This window comes from Schistocerca nitens, chromosome 6 (genome assembly GCF_023898315.1).
Source record: "Schistocerca nitens isolate TAMUIC-IGC-003100 chromosome 6, iqSchNite1.1, whole genome shotgun sequence".
Lineage (NCBI taxonomy): Eukaryota > Metazoa > Arthropoda > Insecta > Orthoptera > Acrididae > Schistocerca > Schistocerca nitens.
In genome coordinates, this window is record NC_064619.1 from 541,149,895 (window position 1) to 541,177,857 (window position 27,963).

At 40.9% G+C, this 27,963-nt stretch overlaps 1 protein-coding gene and 1 non-coding gene across 4 annotated transcripts in view; both read right to left on the reverse strand.

The window, feature by feature from the left end:
- Positions 1-27,963, reverse strand: part of LOC126262200 (zinc finger protein 236-like) — a 312,637-nt gene that overhangs the window by 219,477 nt on the left and 65,197 nt on the right. For all 3 annotated transcript variants that reach the window (XM_049958617.1, XM_049958618.1, XM_049958619.1), the window contains exon 3: positions 5,391-5,846. In XM_049958617.1, coding sequence (XP_049814574.1) covers positions 5,391-5,846 — 456 coding nt within the window. The remainder of the gene's footprint in view (positions 1-5,390; positions 5,847-27,963) is intronic.
- Positions 3,785-3,858, reverse strand: Trnas-cga (transfer RNA serine (anticodon CGA)). Its single transcript has one exon. It is a non-coding gene; the product is annotated as a tRNA-Ser (tRNA).

Below are 27,963 nucleotides of genomic sequence, written 5' to 3' on the forward strand. Positions count from 1 at the left end.
CATCCAAAGATCTTTAAGGCTGTAGATACTGCAGTAATGGATGCCACAAAAGGCAGTGCAATTGATGAGGAATGGACAGCTCTAAAAAGAGCAGTCACAGAAGTTCGGCACACTAATGTAAGTACAAGGAAGGTAATTGTGAAGAAACCTTGACAATAAAAGAAATACTTCAAGCATTTGATGAAAGTCAGATGTACAAAAACGTTCATGAAAAGACAGGAATACACAAATATAAGCCACCTGCAAATTAAATAAACAAGAAATTCAGGGAAGCAAAGACAAAATAAATGCAGGAAATATGTGAAGGAATTTAAAAAGGAAATGGTTATCACAAGGACTGATTCAGTATAATGAAAAGCCAACATCACCTTAGGTAAAATTTAAAGCAAAGGTGTTAACATTAATAGTGCAACATGAACTCTACAATAAATGCAGACTACAGAATAGAATAGAATCTTTATTGTCACATGACATGTTATATACAATCATTTGATTGAAACATCGGTGACTTGTCAATGAATAATTCTGACTACCTAAGTATACCTTAAAACAAGATACATTAAAATAAAGCATATGGATGCCCCCAGAAGCACAAAACAAGATAAAAAGATAATTAGATGTTAGATTTCATTTGTTTCTTAAAACTTCCACTAAATAGTGGATATGAGGAAACAGTACATTGAAAGACTTCTATGAGAGGGAAGTACTGTCTGTTGACACAACATAAGAAATGGGAATTGATATAGAAGACATAAGGGATACAGTATGAGAGTCAAGAGTTTTACCCTGCTTTGGAAGACTTGCTATCAAATAAGGCATAGATAACATTCCTTCAGAATTTCAAAAATGTTTAATGGAAGTGACAACCAAACAACTATTCACTTTGTTTTGTAGAATATATGAATCTGAAGACATACCATCAGACTTTCGGAAAAATATCATCAGCACAATCCCAAAAGTGGTTTGGACAGATAAGTGGAAGAATAATCAGCTTGATGTTTCATCCATCCACATTGCTGACAACAATTAATCAACAATATAGAGAAGAGTGGAAGAGAAAAATTGAGAATAAGTTAGGTGACAATCAGTTTGGTTTTAGGTAAAGTAATTGCACAAGAAAGGCAGCTTTGATGTTGTGCTTAATAATGGAAGTAGGACTTTAAAAAAAAAAAAATCAAGACACTTTCATACAATCTGTTGACCTAGAAAAAGCAACTGATAATACAGAATGGTACAAGACATTAAAAATTCTCAGGAAAATAGGTGTAAGCTATGGAGAAAGATGGGTAATACACAATAAGCACAAGAACCAAGAGGAAAAATAAGACTGGAAGATCGAGAACGAAGTACTCAGATTAAAAAGCACATAAGAAAGGGATTTGATCTTTCACACCTACATTGAAGAAGCAATGAAGAAAATACAAGTTAGGTGCAGGATTGGGATTAAAATTCTGGGTGAAAGGCTAGCAAAGTAAAGATTTGCTGACAACATTACTGGCCTCTGTGAAAGTGAGGAAGAATTGCAGGACCTGTTGAGTTGAATAGTCTAACATGCACACACTATGGATTGCGAGTAAACTGAAGAAAGATGAAAGTAATGTGGAGTAGCAGAAATAAGATCAGCATTAGGCTTGAAATCAAAATTTGGAACCACAAAGTAGCCAAAGTGAAAGAGTTCTGCTACCTTTGAAGCCAAATAACACATTGCAGGCAAAGCAAGAACCACTAAAAAATCAGACTAGCAGAAGCAAGGAGGGCATTCTCGGACAACAGAAGTCTACTGGCATCAATCATCAGCCTTAACTTGAGGAAATTTCAAAGAATGTACAGCAGTGTTTGGAAATGAACCATGGACTGTGGGAAAACCAGCAAAGATGTGTATCACAGCGTTCAAGATGTGTTGTTATAGAAGGATGATGTACGAGGCGATGTAAGGTCCATCTGAACATAAGTACCCAAAAAAAGATTATTTCAAAAAAAGAGATTTATTTTCAGAAAGTACATACTTAACTCTATTTTTCAACATAGTTGCCAAGTTTGTTCAAACATGTATCATACCTCTCAACCAGTTTTAAAACAGCCTCTTCATAAAAACTTGCTGCCTGCTCCGATAAACCAGAGTTCACTGCCGTTTTCACGTCGTCATCATCATTGTAATGGTTGCCACTGAGGTGTTGTTTGAGGTGGAGGAACAGATGGTAATCGCTCAGTGCAAGATCAGGACAGTAGGGTGGGTGGTCTAAAACATTCCAGCCAAAACTGTCCAATAAATCGCGGGTCTGACCTGCAGTGTGAGGTCTTGCTTTGTCATGGAGAAGGACAATTCCCTTTGTCAGCAAGCCGCATCTTTTGTTTTGAATGTCTCTGCATAGCTTTCTCAGGGCTTGGCAGCATGCTTTTGCATTGACAGTGGTTTGTCTTAGCATGAAGTCGATGTACGAAACACCATGCCTATCCCAAAACACAGACACCATGATTTTGCACTGGGACAGAGTCTGTTTGACCTTCACCTTTACAGGCGAGTGTGTGTGTCTCCATTCCATGCTCTGTTGCTTCAATTCGGGCATGATATGCGAAACCCATGTTTCGTATCCAGTTACGATCTGACTCAAGAAGCCGTCACCTTCTTTGTGATAACAAAGTCAAGAACTTCATTGCACACTCAACTCTTTGGTTTTTGTGGTCCTCTGTTAGAAGTTTTGGGACCCAACGGGAGCACAGTTTCCTAAACTTTAGGTGTTCAGTAACAATGTTGTAAATCACTGATCTCGATATGTCAGGAAATTTGTTTGAGAGACCTGTTATTGTGAAGTGCCTGTTCTCATGAATCCTCACTTCAACTGAAGCCACCAAATCGTCTGTAATCAAAGAAGGGTGACTGGAGCGGTCCTCACCATGGACGTTGTCATGGGCATCTTTGAATTCTTGTATCCACTTACACACTTTGCTTTCACTCATAACAGTATCAACGTACACTTCGCAAATCTGTCAATGAATTTCTGCAGCAGACAGGTTCCTTGCTGGCAAAAACTGTATCACTGAGTGAACCTCACACGCGACAGGCGAGTTGATAGTCTTAAACATTTTGAAAGCACAGAATAGAACCGTACAGGTTAGCTACACAGCTGAAACTGAGGGCAGTTTTTCCCCGGGCATGCCAGTACACGACGAACGTGCTCGATGGGGTATGCGTGCGAACTACTAGTGTCTACAATAAAACGGACCTTACTTAAAAAACACGCCTCGTAAATTAGGTGTACAGATAAGAAATGAGGAGAAAACATTGACAAGATGGGAGAGAATGATAGGACATGTGTTTAGGCATCAAAGAATAACTTCTATAGTACTTGATGGATCAACAAAGGGTAACAAGAAAACTGAAATATATGCAACAAATAATAGAAAACATTGGGTGCAAGTACTACTCTAAGATGAAGAGGCTGGCACAAGAGAGAAATTTAGAGCAGGCAGCATCAAACCAGCCAGAATACTGGTGACAAAAGAAATATTCCTTTGCTTCTGAATCTTGGAGAAGTGCATCAGCCCACTGATATATTAGATTAGATTTACTTTCATTCCAATTGATCTGTGGTGAGGAGGTCCTCCAGGATGTAGAACATGTCAGAATTTTTTGCTGTCAGCATCAACATAGTGATAACTTGCAACAGTTCCCCTTCCAATGGAAACATTGTTGTTGTGAGCATACCAGCTATCTCACAGGGAAATAACCAAATTAGTGACAGAATGAGATTTTCGCTCTGCAGTGGAGTGTGCGCTGATATGAAACTTCGACCGAGACTCGAACTCGGGACCTTTGCCTTTCGCGGGCAAGTGCTCTACCATCTGAGCTACCGAAGCACGACTCACGCCCGGCCTCACAGCAGAAGTAAAGCTGTGAGGCCGGGCGTGAGTCGTGCTTCGGTAGCTCAGATGGTAGAGCACTTGCCCGCGAAAGGCAAAGGTCCCGAGTTCGAGTCTCGGTCGGGCACACAGTTTTAATCTGCCAGGAAGTTTCAAATTAGTGACAGTTTATCTTCTACTTCTGTGCCGCACTTACACATTTACTTAGACATAACTACTATAGGAATACACAGATGAAGACTAAATTCACGAAAAATTTAATTTTCATTTTGTCATCCAGGAAGAAAATTTTAAAAATTATATTAATAAAGAATATATCAATGTGAAGGCTGCAGCATTGCAAATATTGCCGGTAACACTGATGCTTTTTCTGGTGGAGGGATGTCAGGTATTTCAATATATTATGTTAATTGTATTTCAATAATTCCAACAAATGTGTTTTTTCTCTGTTTCACATGGAGTTAATGGACCCTAGCAATACAGTATCAGCTATCTCAACTGACACAAATATTTACAGTTCACGTCACAGTGATGTTTTAGCCAACAGCCAGTGAATCCAAGAAGTTGAAAGCCACATTGTTAAGACCCTTGTAGCACCTGATTGTAGTAATTAAATAAAATGGAATCTAAACATGTTTTAATTGCACAGGATAACTGATGTTATGAAATGGTTTATTTTTCTTATAACTGACAAAAGAGAATACTGTCTGTCATAGAATATTGCAGTCATTGTATTACCTGTTAGTCATGTAGGAGGAATTCAATAAACAGTGAATCAAGAAGAATTTTAAAAATAAATCTGAGGCTATGTTAATTTTTATTAATTTTACCTTGGATATAAATGAAATGTTGGAATTTTAACAGACTAAGGCAAAAGTAATTAATACAAAATATATTTTATATTTCCGGAGAACGTGACCTTTGAATAAATAAGTGTAAAATAAGTGACAGCTATCTTTGATTGAGTCGCTACGAATAAGGAGGAGGGAGGGAGGAGAGGAGACGGGGGGGGGGGGGGGGAGGGAGGGAGGGAGGGGGGGAGGGAGGGAGGAAGGGAGGGAGGGAGGGTAGGGAGGGTGGGGGGGAGGGAGGGAGGGAGAGAGAGAGAGAGAGAGAGAGAGAGAGAGAGAGAGAGAGAGAGTCTCTATGAAACGAAATTATTCTGAACATCTATCATCTTCTGCAATGCAATGTAAATTGTTACAAATAATAATTATGATTTGTGGGGTCCTCTCTTACCTGATAAGTGTGATGTGTTTATAGTCATCGAAACTTCAGATGTTGATTAGCAAAAATAATTTTGATAGGACAATAATAACAAAAGCAACAGGTAAGGAACAATGCAAAAGCACATACAAGTTAACATCTATCATTTGAGGCAAAAAACTATTCTTGTTATCACATTATTTTTGCATGAGAATCAAAGTTCCTTTATATTTCATTGAAATTACTTAGCTGGTAACTGTACTGATAAAGTAAAAATGCAAAACTGATGGCTTAATAAAAATCAAAGAGAACAGTCTTATTACCTGTATGTTTCCGCATGTGCCTCACCAGGTCCTTTGGATATGGTGTTGTAAATTTACAGTTAACAACAGGACATGCATGTTTCTTTTTTGTACGATCTGAATACACTGAGGATGGATCAGGAGCACTGTTTATGTTATTCTCACTTAATGTCTGGTAGTCCTCTACCAAAACCACATCTGAGTCATTATGAATAATTATGGTCCCTTCTCGCTCTAATTCTTGACAGTCATTTGGTTTTGTACAAATGGTGCCTGACTGACATAACAGTTTACTTGTTCTACTAACAGGATTATTTTTATAACTTTTGGAACTTTCATCACTGATGTTGTCTAATGGATCCGATGGTATTATGATCTCACAGCTATTTTGTGGTATTTCAATACTTTCCAGTTCTGTTGTTACTTTTTCTTGCACACTGAAATCGTTTTCCTCAATGCCAAGGTTCAGCAGTGTGCCTGGAAACAAAAAGGTGCCTCCATTAGTTATAAAGTTATATCCCTACATAATAACACACATCCACAAACCAGCAATTTTTTTTTTCAACACAGAATTTGCCACATTTAAGTCAATGGAAAGCCAAAAATTAAAATGACAATAAAAGAATAGTCACTTAATACACATTATGAATTTAATGCACCAGATGTTAATTAATAAAGTGTTCACTTAATGTGTTCATAGGCTAAATAAATACAACACTGGAAAATCCATGATATAAATAGCTATATGGCAAGAGATTACTACTCATTTAACCAGGGTGGCATTGAGCAGCAGACAGGCACTTAGAAACATCAAATAGGAGCTGGATTTTAGACAATGATTTCTACCAGGAAGCACACAAAGACCACATACACACAGCTACTCACTTCCCTGGAACTGTAGCATGAGTGAAAAAAGAAGGGCCCTGGGGAGCATGTAGCTAAAAAGTTTCAATTTTGATAGTAATATCAGTCAATAAGTAAGTGCAGATATTTGCTGTTTAATTTCATATTCTGTACAGTCATACACTTTTTTCTCATTAGATAAGTTTCATTTCAATAGCTGCTTGAAAAATAATATTTTTAATCATTTATCTAACGTACCACAAATTGGCATGCAATTTTTAAATTAAAGAGTTGCATGAAATGTGCTAATCAAGGCAACAATGTAAAAGTAATTATTATTATTAGTCCTTTCCTGAAGCTCCCAAAGTATTGTCTGATTTTGTATATTAGATAAAATGTGATCCTTAAAAGCCCTGTTATTATGCGGTCAAATAGCGCCCAAGTAATTTTCTAAAAGTTTTATATGTATGTTTGCCAGTTGTACACTGAGCAAAAAAAAAAGTGTAACTTTTCCAAAGTTCCGTAATTGTCCCCCATTGTGACAATAATTTTGAAAATTGGCTCAAAGGTGCCTACAAGCTTCCTCTCTAATGGTGCAAAACCAACACACCCTGCAACATCACCCTCAGGCTCAGTGACACTTCAAACAGCAACATGTCGATACATTCAAAGAAAAGGCCACAGCTCAGAAGTTCATGTGAGGTCTAAGGTGGCTTAATGATATCATATTGGCACCAAATTTCACCACAATTCTGCCCCATGCCATCACAGACATGTCACATGATGGGAAGATCTTACCCATATTTCACCATTTCTTTTGCTGCCTCTACAATGGAGGTCAGAACCATGAGTGACTCCCATGTTGAAATCATGCATGTTTGAGACAAGCCACCACTCAGGCTCGACACAAAAAGCTTTCAGGAGATGGCACAAAGGATGTCAATGAAACCACCCCTTAATTTGAGGTGTTGATTTCCACATGTTACACTGTCAAAAACAATAGTTCACAGTGCGATGAGCAACAGGATGACATTCTTGCAACATTCATCCCTGATGACACTGCCCACACGATTCAACTTTACGCTAAGGACATAGTGAGGATGCAACCCCACAGAACATAATATGACCCCTGAGTGTGACTGCAATTTTTGCTCATGTATACAGGGTCGAAACACTAGGGACTGTTCAAAACACTTCAATAAAATTTGAATGTGATATGAAGCAGCAAAGGGTATTCATGCTTTCTCAGTTCTCCTGATTCATGCCATTCTGTGGCATGATCAAGGATGGATGCAAAACTGACATGAGTTTGAGTAAAATGACAAAGGTCCCTCTAAGACCCCCTCGCCCACAATTCAGCAATTCCCTTGGTGCCACTCATGCACTTTTGTTGGTGTTACAAATGTAGCTGTCAGAGATTCTGACACCCATTCAGCTGAATGGAGCCTCCCGGCTTTTCTAGAGGTTGTGGGCATGCAACTCCTTTGACACCCATTAGGTGGGATTTCGAAAGAATTGCCTGTCATTTCATCAACTTGGATGAAGTTTTGTTGTACAAGAGATAGTCATAAAGTTTTAATTATAAATTTGAAAAATCAAAATGTGACCATGGAACTTAGTGATGGTGTTAGTAGCTCCCTATATATTTAACCTTCAATGTGACACATTTTTCCTATTGGTGAATGACTTGGCACAGACCTTGGTTGTAGAAGTCTGCATTTCGACTGTTCAAAAAATGCATCCATCTAGAGAATCAGCTCACTGCCAAAATGGTAATTCCAGCCACACAATGGTTTTTACATCCAAGGAAAGAGGAAGAAGTCACTGAATACCCTGTCAGGAAAATAAGAGGGAGTGACTGTGCAGAATGAGCTAGAGCACTGTCATGGAACAAAAGCATCCCCCTGGACAGCTTCCCATAACATTCCATGTTGACTGCCTCCTGTTTACTCATCTGATGATTTCGGAAGTACACTCTGGTGATGGCTTGTGTCTTATGAGTGCAATCTATTAACATCATACCATGGCAGTCCCAATGAACACTAAGTATCATCCTGCCCAATGACGGTAGGATCTTCACCTTTTTTAACAGTGGTCAATGGTCAATCCACGTTTCCACTTGCTTGCTTTGCTCCTTTGTCTTATGTTCATAGTTATACACCCAGCTCTCATCCATGCTGACTAGACTGCTAATGTCATCTGGACTGACCTGACACTGTTGTAATATTTCCACTGCTGCCTCTGCCGGTCAGGCTTTCAGAAAGGGTGGGGGCAGTTGTGGAACACAGCTGGCGACAACCTTTGTCACACTCAAAATGTAGTGGAAGATCATGAAAACTGATCTGCACTTTTTCCATTAGCACTTCAGTTGCGATAAGTTTGCCCTAAGGTGCTAGGGCATCCACTTCTCTTGCAATACCCACTTCTTTTCAGAGAGATGGTCAGGCACTTTGTTATTAGTCAGTCAGAACTGTCTGATCACACTATAACTGTCTGTGTTACCTACTATGGTGCACTGGTGCACTACACTTCACCAACTCAGCATCATTAAACTGAAGCACATCTATTTGGGTGGCATTTTCAGCAACTAAATCTTTCAGTTAACTCTTGACCATAGTTTCGTGGTGGCCATTCATGGTAACAGAAAGATCATGAGTTGTTATGCTCATGTAGAATGCAGCACAGTGGCTGCTTTCACAGATGACCCTGCCTTTGATAGGGTAGGACATGCTAGTGACAGAACTGGTGTAGGTGGCAGATAAACCACAGAGATTACCTGGAATAAGAACTCAGCCAGCTGTCAGATACATCTACCCACAAACCCTGTCACAATGAACCCATTCTTGAAATCCAGTAGGATCTTAAGTCCATCCTCAAATCCTTAGGCCCATCCCAGAACCTCTATCCTGAATCCCCACACACACACCAGTCCCTGTATTCCTACAATCTACATGCTTCCTAAGGTTCCTAAACCCAACCTCCCAGGATGTCCCACTGTAGCTGGTTGCTATGCACCCACCCCAAGAATCTCTGCTATTGTGGACCAACACCTTCAGCCTGTTACCTACAAGCAATCTTCTTATATAAAAGATACCACCATTCCTTCCACTGACCTTCCACAGTTCCTGTTCCTTTACCACCAGGAGCCCTACTCGTAATGGTCAATGTCATCTTCCTCCACAGTGACATCCCCCACATCCATGGCCTTGCCATTACCGACTGATTCTCCTTCCTCGTCGCCATGACCAACTATATCCTCACCATAATTGCTTCTCCTTTGCAGGTATCACTAATAAATAAATAAATTAATTAAATAAAAAAAAGGCCACCACACACTAACATCCTATGTTAACCTATTCATGGGCCATTTAATCACCTAGACCTTCAAACCTCTCACCTGGATTTAGAATCATTGATGACATCTTCTCGATCTGGATCAAGAGTGAGGAGCCCCCCCCCCCCCCCCCAACATTCCTCCACAATCTCAACACCTTCTCCCCCCACTTGCTTGACCTGGTCCTCCTCAGCTCAACATACTGCTTTCCTCAATGTTGACATCCACCTAAAGAAAACCAACATCAGTACCTCTGTCCACAGCAAATCTATCAACCACAAACAATAGCAGCACTTCGACAGCTGCCATCCATTCCACACCAAGAAATCACTTCCATACAACCTAGTTACCCATGATCATTGCATCTGTAGTGATAAGTGGTCCATTTCCAGATATGCTGAGGTGCTCACAGACCAAAATTACCCTCCCAACCTTGTCCAGAAACAGATTTTCCATGCCTTGTCTCGCCAGTCAGCTACCATCCCTCACATACCCACAGTCCAGCCACAAAGGAGTACTTCTCTCATGACCAAGTTCCACCCAGGACTGGAGCCACTAAATCAGATTCTCTGCCAGAATTTTGACTGTCTCTCATACTGCTCTAAAATGAGAAATTTCCTCCCCACTATCAACCCTACCTCTTCCACACTGATATTATGCCACCAATCTAACCTACACAATATACTTGACTCTCTGTTCCAGCCCTGCTTCCAAACCCCTGCCTCATATCCTTGCAACAGACCCAGATGCAAGACCTGTCCCATACATCTTCCCATTACCATCCACTCTAATCCTGTCACTGGCATCTTGTACCCCATCAAAGACACAGCCACCCGTGAAAGCAGCCATGTGATCTACAAACTGAGATGCAGCCACCATCCTGCATTCTAGGTGGGAATGACATCTAACAAGCTGTCTGTCCACATAAATGGCCACTGCCATACTGTGGCCAAGAGACAGCTGAACCACCCACTTGCTGAAAATGCCACCCAACATGCTTTTCATTCCAATAACCCCCTGACCTAAACTTTCACGAGTCCCTGTCTTCCATGTGAGAATCCCCTTTCCATTTCTACTTTCCATTTCTAAAGTTTTTACATTTTTCTCTTTCAGTTTTGTGCCTTACCTTTTTCCATCAGGCAGAAGTATGTTTTCATTTATTGTTTCCTCATACTACCTGTCTTCATTCAGTTTGTATTTTTAGACAATGCCTTGGATTTCACAGTGTGTTATAAGATGAATAACAAATTGTTTTCCACTCAATTTTTGAGGGGTTGTAATAATTAGCACCAATTATTCCAGAAACCATGAATATTGTACTTTTCTTTCTTCAAAAAATGAAACTTATGTTGTCCCATCTCCCATTTCATTATGGAATACCTCATTCTAAAATTTAGCTCAACAACAAAAACAGTTAACAGTAGCAACACCTACAGAATCAACTACAACTTCAGCTGCTAAAGAAACAGGTAAACAAAAGTACCCACGTCAACAAAACCAACAGAAACAACTGCTCGCTGAAAAAATTCTACCACACCATGTGCACAGTTTCCTCATATCCGCCTTTTGTTATGTCAATTTATATCAATATATTTTCTGCTGCAAAAAGTACAGTTCCTTCAATAAATATAACACATCAACAGAAGTCAGTAGACAGGGTATAGCATACTAAGTTTTTGGGTGTACATATAGATGAGAATCTTAATTGGAAAATCCATATTTTGGATCTCCTAAAGCGACTAGGTTCAGCAACTTTTGTGATCAGAATAATTGCCAATTTTGAGGATATAGAAATTAGTAAGCTAACATACTTTGCATACTTTCATGCTCTGATGTCATACGGAATAATATTTTGGGGTAACTCAACATTTAGACAAAAAGTTTTCACTGCTCAAAAGAAAGTGGTTAGAATAATGTGTGGGGTTCATTGTCGCACATCTTGTAGGAATCTTTTTAAAAGATTGGGAATTCTTACAACAGCCTCACAATACATCTACTCACTAATGAAATTTATTCTCAACAACATGGATCAGTTTAAATACAACAGTGACATTCATGATTCAGTTGGTAGAGCACTTGCCCGCGAAAGGCAAAGGTCCCGAGTTTGAGTCTCGGTCCGGCACACAGTTTTAGTCTACCAGGAAGTTTCAAAAGTACAACTGTTTAGCAAATGACCACCCTGATGAACTAAGGGGCTACCAATGGTGTCTTCTCAATGACTATTCAACAAAAGTTGCTGCATTTGGGCTTCCACAGCAGGCACCTAGTTCAGGCACCCACAATGACTGTTGCTCATTGGCGACAAAGGCAGAAACTTGCACAGCACCACAACTGGGTGTCCATTGAGTGGTGACTGGTGGCCTTTTCAGTCGGATCACATTTTATGCTCCATCAGATAGATGGCCGCTGTCATGTCAGTGTGAAAGATCTGAAACAAAACATGCTGCACCTATCGTCAGAAGAGTCCAGGCCAGAGGAGGGAGTTATGGTCTGGGGAATGTTGTTGTGGCATTCCCTGGGTGATCTCATTTTGGAAGCCACAGTGGATCAACACAAGCATGAATCTGTCCTTGGGGACCACACTGAGACTTTTGACAGTTGGTCTTATTGGAAAATTCATATTTTGGATCTCCTAAAGTGACTAGGTTCAGCAACTTTTGTGATCAGAATAATTGCCATTTTGAGGATATAGAAATTAGTAAGCTAACATACTTTGCATACTTTCATGCTCTGATGTCATACGGAATAATATTTTGGGGTAACTCAATATTTAGACAAAAAGTATTCACTGCTCAAAAGAAAGTGGTTAGAATAATGTGTGGGTTCATAGTCACACATCTTGTAGGTATCTTTTTAAAAGATTGGGAATTCTTACAACAGCCTCACAATACATCTACTCACTAATGAAATTTGTTCTCAACAACATGGATCAGTTTAAATACAACAGTGACATTCATGATTATAATACCAAAAAAAATAAAGACTTACACTATCCTTTGCTCAACCTATCTTTGGCACAGAAAGGGGTAAAACATGCTGGTATAAAAATTTTCGACAAATTACCATATGAAATAAGGTGTCTGACAGACAGCAGTAATAGCGTCAAAAATAAATTGAAATCGTATCTCCTTGACAACTCCTTCTATACCATAGACAGGAATAAATAAATCTATAAATATAGTATATGCATTTTGTGCCATTTAAGGGAATGGGGTAAATAACAGAAATATTAATCTTTAACTCTGTATTGTAATACATATATATAGTTAGTAGACCTGCAACCGAGCGCCTCCCCAGGTGGCGGATAGGGGAATGCCTCCTAGACATAGGTGGTACCGAGGAAATGAAATACTCGGGGCGGACCAAAACTACTAGTAGCGTCTGTTCCCACAGTGGGCAGCTACAAAAGGTGTCTGCTCCACATGTCAGTGGCGGCTTCAACCAACCTCCTGATCTGGAAAGTCAGGTTGTAGTCGGCAGCATGCCATACATCCAACTACTAAACATCATGATGGTACAACGAGAAAAATCTCATTACCCCGGGCCCCAGTCAATAGACTGGGATCGTCATGAGCATCGGATTCCGGGGGCTCACGGACATCGTGAGAAGAATCGGAGCTTCTCAAACTCCCTCAAGACCAAACGCAAACACTACATCGGCACACTCAACGTGAACACACTGATGAAGAGAGGAAAGATGAAACAACTGACAGACACTCTCAAAAAATTTCAAATCAAAATATGTGCACTGCAAGAAACACGATTCACAGACGAAGACCATTTCAAAACGGAGAATTTCAGAATATACAAAGGAAAACCATTGAGACAAATGAAAAACCTAAGGCTTTTTGGCACAGGATTTGCAGTACACAGGTCCATCACGGACAGCATAATCGACTTTTCGTCACCAAACAAAAGAATCAGCACCATCACAGTGAAATCAGCCAATAAATCCTACACAATAATCAACGCACATGCACCAACTAATGACTACAACAGGAAAAACCCGGACGAAATTGATGACTTCTGGATGACAATGGAAGAAATTATCAGAAAAATTCCTGCACATAGAGTCAAAATAATACTGGGAGACTTCAACGCTAAACTCGGAAAAGAAAAGATATACAGACATATCACAGGAAAACATACTCCACACAAGGACACCAACAAAAACGGAAAACATCTGATAGACTTTTGCAAAAGCCACGACCTCGCCATTATGTCAACAAAATTCAAGAAACCAACACGAAAACTTACCACATGGAAATTCCCCAGCGGAAAGCAAGAACTACAAATCGACCACGTAACAGTCCAGAAAGACTCGCAAAAAGAAATTTTGAACATAGACACCCGTAAAGGCTACTTCGACTCAGAGCACCACCTACTACAGATCAGGATTCATCTTTTGCCCAAGAAAAAGCTCCAGAAGAACAAAATTGTTAGACCAGATCCAGAATACGTTACTTTAAACCAGACACAAATATTACACAAAATTAAAATGGAGAAAACGACAGACTGGACACAACTTTCACGAAGAATCCGAGAGGCCATGAAACTAGCAAAAGCACCACGCACACGAAAACACCGCTGGTGCAACCACACATGTGACCAAGCTATTGACCAACGAATCAGTGCATGGAAAAAATTTAGTAGCCATAAATCCCACGAGAATTGGATGAACTTCTTGAAAACACAGAAGCAATCAAGCAAAATCGACAGTATGACAAACGGCGACTGACAGAGATCGAATCGGACTTCATTAAGAACAATATAAGAAACTTCTACAGAACGTTCAGAGAAAATATGACTGGATATCAACCACACAACGTGTGCTTCAGAAGACCAGATGGAACCCTAGAAACCAATACCAAAAACAACTGTGACATTCTGGCAAAGTACTTTGAAAAACTGCTCAACACGGACCCCCCTATGGAAGAAATGATGACAGAAACGAGCACATACAATCCAGATAGTGAACCTCCAACTCTAGAAGAAGTTAAAGAAATAATCAAGTCACTCAAGAATCGTAGAGCACCAGGAGAAGATGGCATCATCGCGGAAATCTGGAAGTTACAAGACCCAGAACTCACCAAAGACATCCACAGGATCTTGGAAGACATCTGGAAGACCATGAAAATTCCTGACGACTGGAAAACTGCCCTGATACACCCACTACACAAAAAAGGTGACAAGACTGACCCGAACAACTACAGAGGAATATCCCTACTACCGGTCACATACAAGATCCTCTCTAAAGCTTTACTGAACAGACTAGAATGCCAGACCGACCACTTGATTGGGGAATACCAAGCAGGCTTCCGTAAAGGTCGGTCTTGTGCGGAACAAATTTGGAACCTGAAAATGCTTTTACAACACAAACAGAACCTGATCATTACCTTTGTTGACTTCAAAAAGGCGTACGACTCTATCGATCGGAAAACTCTCTTCAAAATTCTAGCAGAATACAAAGTAGACAACAGAACACGGGCTATCATAGAGCAAACTTTAACCAACACGACCTCCAAAGTAAAGTTCTGTGGGGAACTATCAGAGCCCTTTGAAATTCGCACAGGTGTCCGACAAGGCGATGGCCTCTCACCTCTCCTTTTCAATCTGGTGTTAGATAAGGTCATAAAAGAATGGGAAACATCACAACAGGGGATAACCTTAGGAAACCTACAGATTAAATGCCTGGCTTTTGCAGACGATTTGGCGATTGTCACGAAAGGTATAAAGGAAACAAAAGACGCTATTGAAAAACTGCACGAAATCGCTTCCAAAACTGGACTACAGATCTCTTACGAAAAGACACAGTTTATGAGCACAAATAAACTCTCATCTCTGAACACAAAGTATGGCACGATTTACAAAATGGCAAACTTCAAATACCTCGGTGAAACACTACAAATGAGTGGACATAACAGAGACTCAAACGAAGAAAGAAAAACTAAACTGGACAAGGCATAAAAAGTAATGTGGAATCATTACAACAAGAAGTCTATCTCACAAAAAGCCAAATTACGCCACTACGACACGGTGGTGCCCCCCGAGGCACTATATGCAGCAGAGACCACACTAATCCTAGGGCATACACGTATCAGACAATTAGAAAAAGTAGAACGGAAAATACTTAGGAAAATATTTGGCGCAACTAACAACAATGGAATATGGATCAAGAAACCTACAGAGGAACTGTACAAACATACGGAGACAATCACAGAAAAGATTAGAAAACGCAGACTACAATTCTATGGACACCTATACAGAATGCCATCACACAGGCTGACCAAACAGATCTTTGACTGGGTAACCACTAGAAACAACAAATGGGTGGCAGAGGTAGAAAACGACCTGAACCAACTCACCATAACAGCAGACACAATAAACGACAGAATAAAATTCAGAAGCATCATTAAGAAAAGTAAACTACATGAGATACAATGTGACAAACGAACATGCTTAAAATGGACCAAAGAACGCAAGCAAGATCACAGCCAGAAGATGAAAGAAATATGGGCAACCAAAAAGGCAATCAAGATGAAGCCGAAGACAAAAAGCCGACAAAAAGCATGGACAGAGGACCGGAAACAGAAACACAGTGAGCGAATGAGGGAAGTTTGGGCAGCAAGGAAGGCAGGCAGCAAAAGGAACTGGCCATGTAGTTTAGTCCAAATGCGCTCTTTAAGGGCAAAACACCAATAATAATAATAATAATAATAATATATATCAATATAATAGAGGGAAACATTCCACGTGGGATTGGAATGACTCGTTACCCTCTCCCTTAAAACCCACATCCTTTCGTCTTTCCCTCTCCTTCCCATCTTTCCTGATGAGGCAACAGTTTGTTGCGAAAGCTTGAATTTTGTGTGTGTGTTTGTGTTTGTTTGTGTGTCTATCGACCTGCCAGTATATATATTAAAAATTTGTTGCGAAAGCTTGAATTTTGTGTGTGTGTTTGTGTTTGTTTGTGTGTCTATCGACCTGCCAGTAATTTTATATATATATATATATATATATATATATATATATATATATATATATATATATATAATATGAATATAACAGAGGGAAACATTCCACGTGGAAAAATATATCTAAAAAGAAAGATGATGAGACTTACCAAACAAAAGCGCTGGCAGGTCGATAGACACACAAACAAACACAAATATACACACAAAATTCAAGCTTTCGCAACAAACTGTTGCCTCATCAGGAAAGAGGGGAAGGAGAGGGAAAGACGAAAGGATGTGGGTTTTAAGGGAGAGGATAAGGAGTCATTCCAATCCCGGGAGCGGAAAGACTTACCTTAGGGGGAAAAAAGGACAGGTATACACTCGCACACACACCCATATCCATCCACACATACAGACACAAGCAGACATATTTAAAGACCAAATATGTCTGCTTGTGTCTGTATGTGTGGATGGATATGGGTGTGTGTGCGAGTGTATACCTGTCCTTTTTTCACCCTAAGGTAAGTCTTTCCGCTCCCGGGATTGGAATGACTCCTTATCCTCTCCCTTAAAACCCACATCCTTTCGTCTTTCCCTCTCCTTCCCCTCTTTCCTGATGAGGCAACAGTTTGTTGCGAAAGCTTGAATTTTGTGTGTATATTTGTGTTTGTTTGTGTGTCTATCGACCTGCCAGCGCTTTTGTTTGGTAAGTCTCATCATCTTTCTTTTTATATATATATATATATATATATATATATATATATATATATATATATATATATATAGCACGAAGAAGTCATCAGAAGAAAACAGAAATATGACACCAAGAAGATTAAAGAATCTAAAGTAAAAGAAGAATGGGAGAAGGAAAAGGCAAACACATGGGAAGAATTTCATTCTAAAATCACGCGAATAGCTAAGGAAACTATTCCCTTGAAAAAGATATTCAAACACCCTTGGTGGGATTCGGACTGTGAAAATGCATTGGAAAGGAGAAAAAAGGCATTTCAAGAATATAACAGTAAAAAATCACAAGACAGTCTACATTTATTTAACGAGGTTAGAAAACAGGTTTCAAAATCTATTAGGCAAGCAAAAAGGAAGTACACAAAGGCACAACTGGATGCCATAGAAGAAAATTTCCAAAACTATAATACAAGAGACTTCTACAGAACTTTCGCAGATAAAATACGAGGATATATCCCTCAAAATTTATGTTTCAGAAAACCAGATGGTAAATTAGCCCTAACAAGCCAGGAAAACTGTCAAGTATTGGCTCAATATTTTTCTAACCTACTAAATTGCCCAGAACCTAGTTTAAGGTTTCCCAAAGAAATCTGTGCCAACGCTCAACCGGATTCATTACCACCAACACAGGAAGAAATCAAATGTCACATTAAAAACTTAAAAAATAATAGAACATCTGGCGAAGATGGCATTGTTGCAGAGCTATTAAAAAACCTAGGACCAAAGACGTTGCAAGAGCTCACAAAAATAATAACAAAAATATGGGAAACAGAAAAATTACCAGAGGAGTGGAAATGTGCCCTTATTCACCCGTTACATAAAAAAGGAGACAGAACAAATGTCAATAACTACAGAGGAATCTCACTTTTACAAGTCACCTACAAAATTCTCTCAACAGGCCTGCTGAAAAGAACACAAGAGCAGCTGGAATGCCAAATTGGTGATTATCAAGCAGGCTTCCGCCCCGGTCACTCATGCATAGAACAAATATTTAATTTAAAGACAATATTAAAACACAAAGCAATTAGAAATGCCCCCATAATTTGTACATTTGTAGATTTTAAGAAAGCCTATGACTCAATTGACCGGCAATCTTTGTTTAACATTTTAGAGGAACGTGGACTTGACTCCAAAACACTAAGGCTTATCAAAGAATCACTGACAGACACTGTATCTAAAGTTAAATTCAGGGGAGAAATCTCTGAACCTTTTCTCATAAAAACTGGAGTACGTCAAGGTGACGGGCTATCTCCACTTTTGTTTAATATAGTCCTGGATAAAGTCATTAAGGAATGGGAAAAAGAATTAAAAAATCAATCTTACTGGAAAACAATCCATCTTGGTAGAACCAAAGACAACGTGGAGATATCTTGTTTAGCATTCGCGAACGATTTGGCCATACTTGCAGATGATGAAGAAATCGCCACCAAACAAATAGAGATCCTTAAGGAATGCGCGGATAAAGTAGGTTTACGAATTTCGTTTCAAAAGACAGAATTTTTCTGTACAAAATTCCATATACACAGTTTGAACACAAAATATGGAAAAATAAATAGAGTAAAACATTTTAAATACCTAGGTGAAATTTTGGAGCCAACCGGAGGAGAGAAAGTTGCACAGAAGATCAGACAACAGAAAATGAAGAGAGCATATGGTATGACACATGAAATATACAATAAAAAATGCATCTCCTCGAACACAAAAATCAGACACTACTGCGCAGTAATTAAGCCAGCAGCACTATATGCTAGTGAAACGCTCACACTCCACACAAAATGTGATTTAGAAAAAATACTAAAAGAAGAACGAAAAATTATGAGAAAGATTTTAGGTCCAAAATTAACAGAAGAAGGATACCGGATACAATCAAGAAGAACCACAGAAACTATATCAAACCTGGCAGCAGACATAAGAAGGCGAAGATTAAAATTTTATGGACATGTCACTAGACTTCCCCCCACACGACTCACCAACAGAATTCTCACTTACATAGAAAAAGTCAAATCAACAACACCATGGATTAGCCAAGTAAAATTAGATTTACAAAAAGCAAATATTGAACTTAAAGATGTCAAAGATAGAAAAACTTTTAGAAATAAGGTGGAAAAGTGGAATGTATTGTCGGAGAAGGAAGCACTAAAGAGACCAGGAACAAAATGGACAGAAGAAAGAAAAAGAAAACATGGAGAACGAATGAAAGAAGTATGGAAGAAACGACGTCAGAAAGCTTTGCGTGATCCTTCTGGGTCCATTCGCGATAAGTATATATATATATATATATAAAACAAAGATGATGTGACTTACCAAACGAAAGTGCTGGCAGGTCGATAGACACACAAACATACACACAAAATTCTAGCTTTCGCAACCAACGGTTGCTTCGTCAGGAAAGAGGGAAGGAGAGGGAAAGACGAGAGGATGTGGGTTTTAAGGGAGAGGGTAAGGAGTCATTCCAATCCCGGGAGCGGAAAGACTTACCTTAGGGGGAAAAAAGGACGGGTATACACTCGCGCACACACACACATATCCATCCACACATATACAGACACAAGCAGACATATTCAAAGACACGACAATTTTTTTAATAAAACAGTGATATGGCTCATATAATGTAAGTTAATTTGATTGTTGTTTAACCAAATAAAGATTAAAGTGTGATTTTTTTCATACATGTTTACCGTGGTAATAAAAAGAGAGCCATTCTGTACATATGTACAAAGTATGCCATGCGCTCATTCACGTTATAAAAATTGGCACACCCACACAAGGGTTAATGAGACCATAGCTACTGAACCCATCAAAACAACAACTTGCATAACCTCCAACAAGTATTTTAGCTACTACAAATATATATCTGTGTGATGAGTTACTCACATATCACTTCTTACAGTTATTAGAAGTTGCATATGTAAGAGATAATACTGAAGATGCCAAAAAATGATCCATTTGAGGGTCATTGCACTTTTTCCAGCAGCCCTTAAAATCTGTAATTCGCAATTAGAGCTTACAAAGAGCAACACTTGTCAGAAGAACCATATCCCTCCGAAAGAACTGGCAGCCAGACCTGCCCAATTAAACCCACCCAGCACATCCTACTCTAGTCCTGTAACTGGCTTATCCTGTCCCATCAGAGGCAGGGCCACATGTGAAAGCAGACATGCCTTTTACCAGCTCTGATGCAACTACTGGAAAGCATTTTATGTGGATATGATGACCAACCAGATGCTCTCAGAATGAATGGCCGCCACCATACTGTGGCCAGACACAAAGTTGACCACCTAGTGATGGAACACAATACTGAGCACAACATGCTCAATTTCAATGGCTGCTTCACAACCCAACCCAAGTGTATTATCCCCTTCAGCACCAGTTTTTCTGGTGCACACAGATGAGACTTATACCTGAAACAAACCTTTCATTTCCATAATCCTCCTAGCCTCACTACATTCACACCCACTATCCAACAACATGCCCTTCCCAGTCCACACGTCTATGTCATTGTCATTGTGCACCCGCACAAACACACCGGCTCCAGGTCTCACGTGCCATATTCCTAGCCCACGCTCCTTCTACCTTTCCTATCACATTCTTATCTTGCGCACATGCTGCCTCCCTCTGAACCACCAGCTACCCCTCCCCAACCCCTCCTCTTTCTTCCCATCTCTCTCTCATTCTATCCACCCCATCCAAAGTAATCCCTTACCCCAGTCCCCTACCAAACTGCACAATGTAAGTGTGTGTGTGTGTGTGTGTGTGTGTGTGTGTGTGTGTGTGTGTGTGTGTTTTCTAACTCATTAAAGGATTTTTTCTTTTTTTTGTATGTCCATCCTTCTGGTTGTAGGTTTGAAGGACTTCAGCCGTTCACTTATGTAATAAGATGGAACACCTACAGCCATCCTTATAATATTATTTATATATGACTACCAGTTTCGGTACTCAAATAGAGTATTTTGTGAACTAGTAGATAACGGTTGGAACACAACATCGTTGTTACAGGCAGTTTGCGAAAACCAGTCCAACAATGCTGGCAACTGATGATTCGTGTATACGACTGGATTTAACCCCCTCAGTGTCTGTTAAGGCCTGAAGAATATAGCCATATAAGGACGGCTGTAGGTGTTCCATTTTATTACATTAAAGAATTTGTCCAAAGGGTAGCAAGAGCTCATTCTTTATTGTCAGCCATTGACAACTCAACTATTCAGCTATTCGGTGAGTGATCTCCTTTACTCCTAAAATATTAACTATAATCTGAATCATTCCAGACGCAAACACAACTGCAGCATTATTTAACATACTCTAAAAAGGCAATTTCTCATTTTTGTGTACTCCAGAATATGGAAAGGCTTCAATTACATATATCATTGCCAGTTATGGACACTGCATCCAACATACTTCACATACGGCTGTATACACTCTTGCAATATATGGGTCAGTGTGTGGCCTTGACTGTATACTGCTACAATGCATATAGAATGAATCAGAAAAAATCTTCACTTAATATACTTTGTAGGCTCTGGCCTCATCTTAAAAATCTATTCAAAAACAGAAGTGAAGCATTTGATGACATCTCATACTTCATAAAATCTAAGTTTAGCACTGATGAGGTTCCATACAAGCCAGTTACATGTCACAAGCTCCTGATTTTGAGCCAGTTGTGGTAGTGGTGGTGGTGGTGGTGGTGGTGGTGGCGGCGGAGGAGGAGGAGGAGGAGGAGGGAGGGAGGGATATAATATCTGCATTCTCTAAAGAACATTCGGCTGCAGAAATCAACTACATCACAGTCTCTGTACTAATAGCATATTTACCCACTGGCAGCTACAGAGACAAATGACAGCCTATCTCGGACAAGTGCCAACCACACCTGTTCAATCTTTTACTTTTTTTTACATCTGCATCCATACTCTACAAACCACTGAGAAATGCTTTGCAGAGAGTAATACCCATTGTACCAAAAGTTAGCGTTTCTTTGTATTCCAGCTGCACATGAAGCATTACATGAATGACTACTTAAATGCATCTGTGAACTCTTTCATTATTCCAAACTTGTCATACTCTAAACTTGTCCATACTGGTATGATAAGTAGGGATCACCGTATACTCTGCATTTCCATGATGCTCTCTGGTGAGTCAAATAAACCAGTGAAAATTTGTGCCGGCTTTCATTGTATATTTTTGGTATTCCCTGTTAATACTATTTGGTATGAGTTCCTAAAAGTTGAGCAATATTCTAGGACAGGTCACCTGAGCATTACACACAGTCTAGTCACATTAATGTGATCACCGTTTATCTTCGACATCAATGTGTAATAACCACTCACAGACAGAGGACAGGATTGGCAGCACTACCAGTGGATGGTATATAAAACATGTCAGGGTGAAGCACAAAACAGTGCAGTTGTAATTTGCAGGTGGAGCAATTTATATGACGTCCAAAAGGGCGTGGCCATTGGCTTTCAGGCCAAGGGTGAAAGTATTTCAGAGATGGCTAAGTTTTATACTGTTTATACAATGGAGAATACAGGATGGATTGTAACAATATAATGAAAAGAACAGTTGCTACTAACCATACAGTGGAGATGATGAGTCACAAAAAATCACAACAAAATGAGGTTACACAATTATCTTTTGGCCAACAAGGCCTTTGTCAAAATTAGACAACATATACGAGGTGTGGCTAGAAAAAAACCGGACTAGTACTGGTGAAACAATAAAACGAATGCAATAAGGCTGAAAGTCGCGTGGCCTGTCACGTGACTCTCGCTCCGCCTACTGCTCGAGTTTCATCTGCCTCCTGCACTCAGTCTGCCCGTGGCGTCTGTTTTAAGTAGTTGACGTCTTGTCTGTGCGTCGGAAAATGTTGAGTGTACAGAAAGAACAGCGTGTTAACATCAAATTTTGTTTCAAACTAGGAAAATCTGCAAGTGAAACGTTTGTAATGTTACAACAAGTGTACGGCGATGATTGTTTATCGCGAACACAAGTGTTTGAGTGGTTTAAACGATTTAAAGATGGCCGCAAAGACACCAGTGATGACACTCGCACTGGCAGACCATTGTCAGCAAAAACTGATGCAAACATTGAAAAAATCAGTAAACTTGTTCGACAAGATCGCCATTTAACAATCAGAAAAGTGTCTGAGTTAACAGGAGTTGACAAGGAAAGTGTTAGGCAGATTCTTCATGAAAGTTTCAACATGAACAAAGTGTGTTCAAAAATGGTTCCAAAGTGTCTCACAATTGAACAGAAGGAACACCGAAGAATGATTTGTTCTGACATCCTGGAAAACACTGAAAGTGATCCCACCTTCTTACAAAATGTTATTACTTGCAATGAATCGTGGTTTTTTACTTACGATCCCGAAACTAAACGCCAATCGATGCATTGGAAAACTCCTGGTTCTCCACGACAAAAAAAAGCACGAATGTCCAAATCGAAATTCAAGGCAATGATGATTGTTTTTTTTGACATCAAAGGGATTGTGCACATTGATTGGGTACCAGAGGGACAAACAGTGAATCAGCATTACTACATTAGCGTCCTGGCTACCCTACGTGAGCGAGTACGGAGAAAACAGAACGATTTGTGGAGAAAAAAGTCATGGATCCTTCACCAAGACAATGCCCCAGCTCACAGTGCGTTGTCAGTGAAGACGTTTTTGGCAAAACACTACATTCCCATCTTAGATCATCCACCCTATTCACCTGATTTGGCCCCCTGTGACTTTTTTCTTTTCCCTAAAGTCAAGTCAGCTTTGAAAGGAACTAGATTTGAGACTGTTGAAGCAGTAAAAGAAAAAGCGACGGAAGTAATGTATGGACTTACCGAAAATGATCTGCAGCATTGCTATGAACAGTGGAAAATTCGTATGGAGCGGTGTAGAGACCGAGGAGGAGAGTACATTGAAGGAGATAACATGAAATTGTAAATAATTGTAAATAAATGTTTTTTCCAGCATCAGTCCGGTTTTTTTCTAGCCGCACCTCGTACACACGCACACACTCATGCATACACTCACACAAACACAACTCTCTCTCTCTCTCTCTCTCTCTCTCTCTCTCTCTCTCTCTCTCTCTCACACACACACACACACACACACACACGCGCGCGCGCGCGCGACCACGGTCTCTGGCAGCTGGAGCCAGACTGCGAGCAGCAGGGCATTATGGGAGAGGCAACTGGATGGGGGTGAGGAGGAGACTGGGGTGGGGAAGAGGAGAGTGAGTAGGGTAGGGGTGGGGGACGGTAAAGTGCTGCTGGGAGCGTGCAGGGACGAGATGGAGAGTGGGACAACTGGGTGTGATGTTTGTGACAGGACTGGAGTAGGTGGTGATGGGAGGATGTATGGGACAAGTCTTGCATCTAGGTCCATTACAGGGATATCAGCCATGAGACAAGGGGCTGGGGGCAGCGGTTGTGTAGGGATGGACGAGGATATTGCGTAGATCCAGTGAGTGGCAGAATACCACTGTGGGAGGAGTAGAAAGTATAGTGGGTAGAGCATTTCTCATTTCAGGGCATGAGAGGTAATCAAAACCCTGGCAGAGAATGTAATACAATAGGTCCAGTCCTGGGTGGAACTGAGTCACGAGGGGAGTGCTCCTCTATGGACGGATGGTGGGGCTTTAGGAGGTGTTGGGTGACTGGAAACATAAGGCACAGGAGATCTGTTTTGTACAAGGTTGGGAGGGTAACTATGATCTGTAAAGGCCTCAGCAAGACCCTTGGTGCATTGCAAAATGGACCGCTTGTCACTACAGGTTTGATGACCACGGGTGGCCAGGCTGCATGGAATGGGTGTCTTGGTGTGGAATGGGTGGCAGCTGTCAAAAGTGGAGGTATTGCTGGTAATTGGTAGGTTTGATATGGACAGAGATTTTGATATAGTCAGCTTTGAGGTGGAGGTCAACATCGAGGAAAGTGGCTTGATGGGTTGAGTAGGACCAGGTGAAGCAAATGGGGGAGAAGCTATCAAGATTCTGGAGGAATGTAAATAGGGTGTCCTCACCCTCGATCCAGATCACAAAGATGTCATCAATCAATCTGAACCAGGTGAGGCGTTTGGGATTCTGGGTGTTTAGGAAGGATTCCTCTAGATGGTCCATGAATAGGTTGGCACAGGATGGTGCCATACAGCTGCCCTTAGCTAAAACCCAGATTTGTTTGTAGGTAATGCATTCAACAGGGAAGTAATTGTGGGTGAGGATACAGTTGGCCATGGCAACTAAGAAGGAGGTGGTTGGTTTGGAATCCATTGGGCATTGGGAAAGGTAGTGTTCAATAGCAGTAAGGCCATGGGCATTAGGGATGTTAGTGTAAAGCAAGGTAGCATCAATAGTGACGAGCAGGGCAACGAGTGGTAAAAGCTCATGGCTCTTATCCCTGTAATAGACCTAGACGCAAGATCTGTTCCATACATCCTCTCACCACCACCTCCTGTCACAAACCTCATCTGTCCCATCAAAGGCAGCACTACCTGTGAAACCAGTCATGTGATCTGCAAGCTAAGTTGCAACCACCATGCTGCTTCATATGTGGGCAAGACTACCAACAAGCTGCCCATCCACATGAATGGCCACTGATAAATTGTAAGCAAGAAGCAACTGGACCAACCTGTTGCTAAGGACACAACCCAACACAACATCCTTCGTTTCAATGAGTGTTTCACAGCCTGTGCCGTCTGGATCCTTCCCACCAATACCAGCTTTTCTGAATTGTGCAGGTGGGTACTCTCCCTGCGATGCATCCTACATTCCCGTAACACTCCTGGTCTCAACCTTCGTTAGTCATTCTCCTTACCCAACTAGCCTCTTCCCTGTTCCCATTCCAGCACTACACAGCCCTCTATTCCACCAATGCACACAGCCTTTTTACTTCTTTTCTGCTAACCCCCCGGCCCCCATCTCCCCCCCCCCCACCCCCACCCTCTGTCTAACCTCCTGACTGCATCTAGCTGCCCAACTTTGCATCTCGTCCCTGCACACTCCCAGCAACACTTTATCACCCCCACCCCTACCCTGCTATCCCTCCCCCTCCCTGTCCCAGCCTCCCCCTTACCCCCACCCAGTTGCCTCTCCCATAATGCTCTATTGCTCATAGTCTGGCTCCTGCTGCCTGAGACCAGGGTCTTGTGTATGAGAGTTGTGTTTGCATGAGTGTGTGCATGTTGTCTAATTTTGAGAATGGCCTTGTTGGCTGAAAGTTAATTGTGTGAGAATCTTATTGTTGTGCCTTTCTGCGACTCAGCATCTCCGCTATATGGTGGGCAGCAACTATCTGCATTTTTTTTTTTTTTTTCTGCTGCTTGTATGGTTATAGTGTACAGAGTGTGGCAAAATGGCACTAACGAAAACCAGTGCCAAGGCACCATGATGCACCACAGGCCATAGATAATCTACAGCGGAAAGTGCGCTGATATGAAACTTCCTGACAGATTAAAACTGTATGCCGGACCGAGACTCGAACTCGGGACCTTTGCCGTTTGCGGGCAAGTGCTTTACCAACTGAGCTACCCAAGCATGACTCACACCCCGTCCTCACAGCTTTAATTCCGCCAGTACCTCATCTCCTATCTTCCAAACTTCACAGAAGCTCTTCTGCGAATCTTGCAGAACTATCACTCCTGGAAGAAAGGATATTGCGGAGACATGGCTTAGCCACAGCCTGGGGGTTGTTTCATATCAGCGCACACTCCGCTGTAGAGTGAAAATTTCATTCTAGAAACAAACCCCAGGCTGTGGCTAAGCCATGTCTCTGCAATATCCTTTCTTCCAGGAGTGCTAGTTCTGCAAGGTTCACAGAAGAGCTTCTGTGAAGTCTGGAAGGTAGGAGACGAGGTACTGGCAGAATTAAAGCTTTGAGGACAGGGCGTGAGTCGTGCTTGGGTAGCTCAGTTGGTAGAGCACTTGCCCGCGAAAGGCAAAGGTCCCGAGTTTGAGTCTCGGTCCGGCACACAGTTTTAATCTGCCAGGAAGTTTCAAAAGTGCAACTGTTTAGCAAATGACCACCCAGATGAACCAAGGGGCTACCAATGGTGTCTTCTCAATGACTATTCAACAAAAGTTGCTGCATTTGGACTTCCACAGCAGGCACCTAGTTCAGGCACCCACAATGACTGTTGCTCATTGGCGACAAAGGCAGAAACTTGCACAGCACCACAACTGGGTGTCCATTGAGTGGTGACTGGTGGCCTTTTCAGTCGGATCACATTTTATGCTCCATCAGATAGATGGCCGCTGTCATGTCAGTGTGAAAGATCTGAAACAAAACATGCTGCACCTATCGTCAGAAGAGTCCAGGCCAGAGGAGGGAATGTTGTTGTGGCATTCCCTGGGTGATCTCATTTTGGAAGCCACAGTGGATCAACACAAGTATGAATCTTGTCCTCGGGGACCACGCTGAGACTTTTGACAGTTGGTCAGATGAATGTGAGTGGACAGTATATAAGCAATCTCCTTTGTAAACCCATCACATTTTCCAAGTATCATGCTGATGAACCAAAGTCTGCCACCTAATTTACCTATGACTGGGCCTATGTGACCATTTCACTTCATATCACCACAAATTGTTACACCCAAGTATTTGTAAGAGTTGACTAATTCTAACTGTGACTCATTGATATTTTAGTCATAGGACACATCATTTTAGTGTTCTGTAAAGTGCACAATCCTACAACATTTAAAATAAGTTGCCAATTTTTCCACCAATTTGAAAT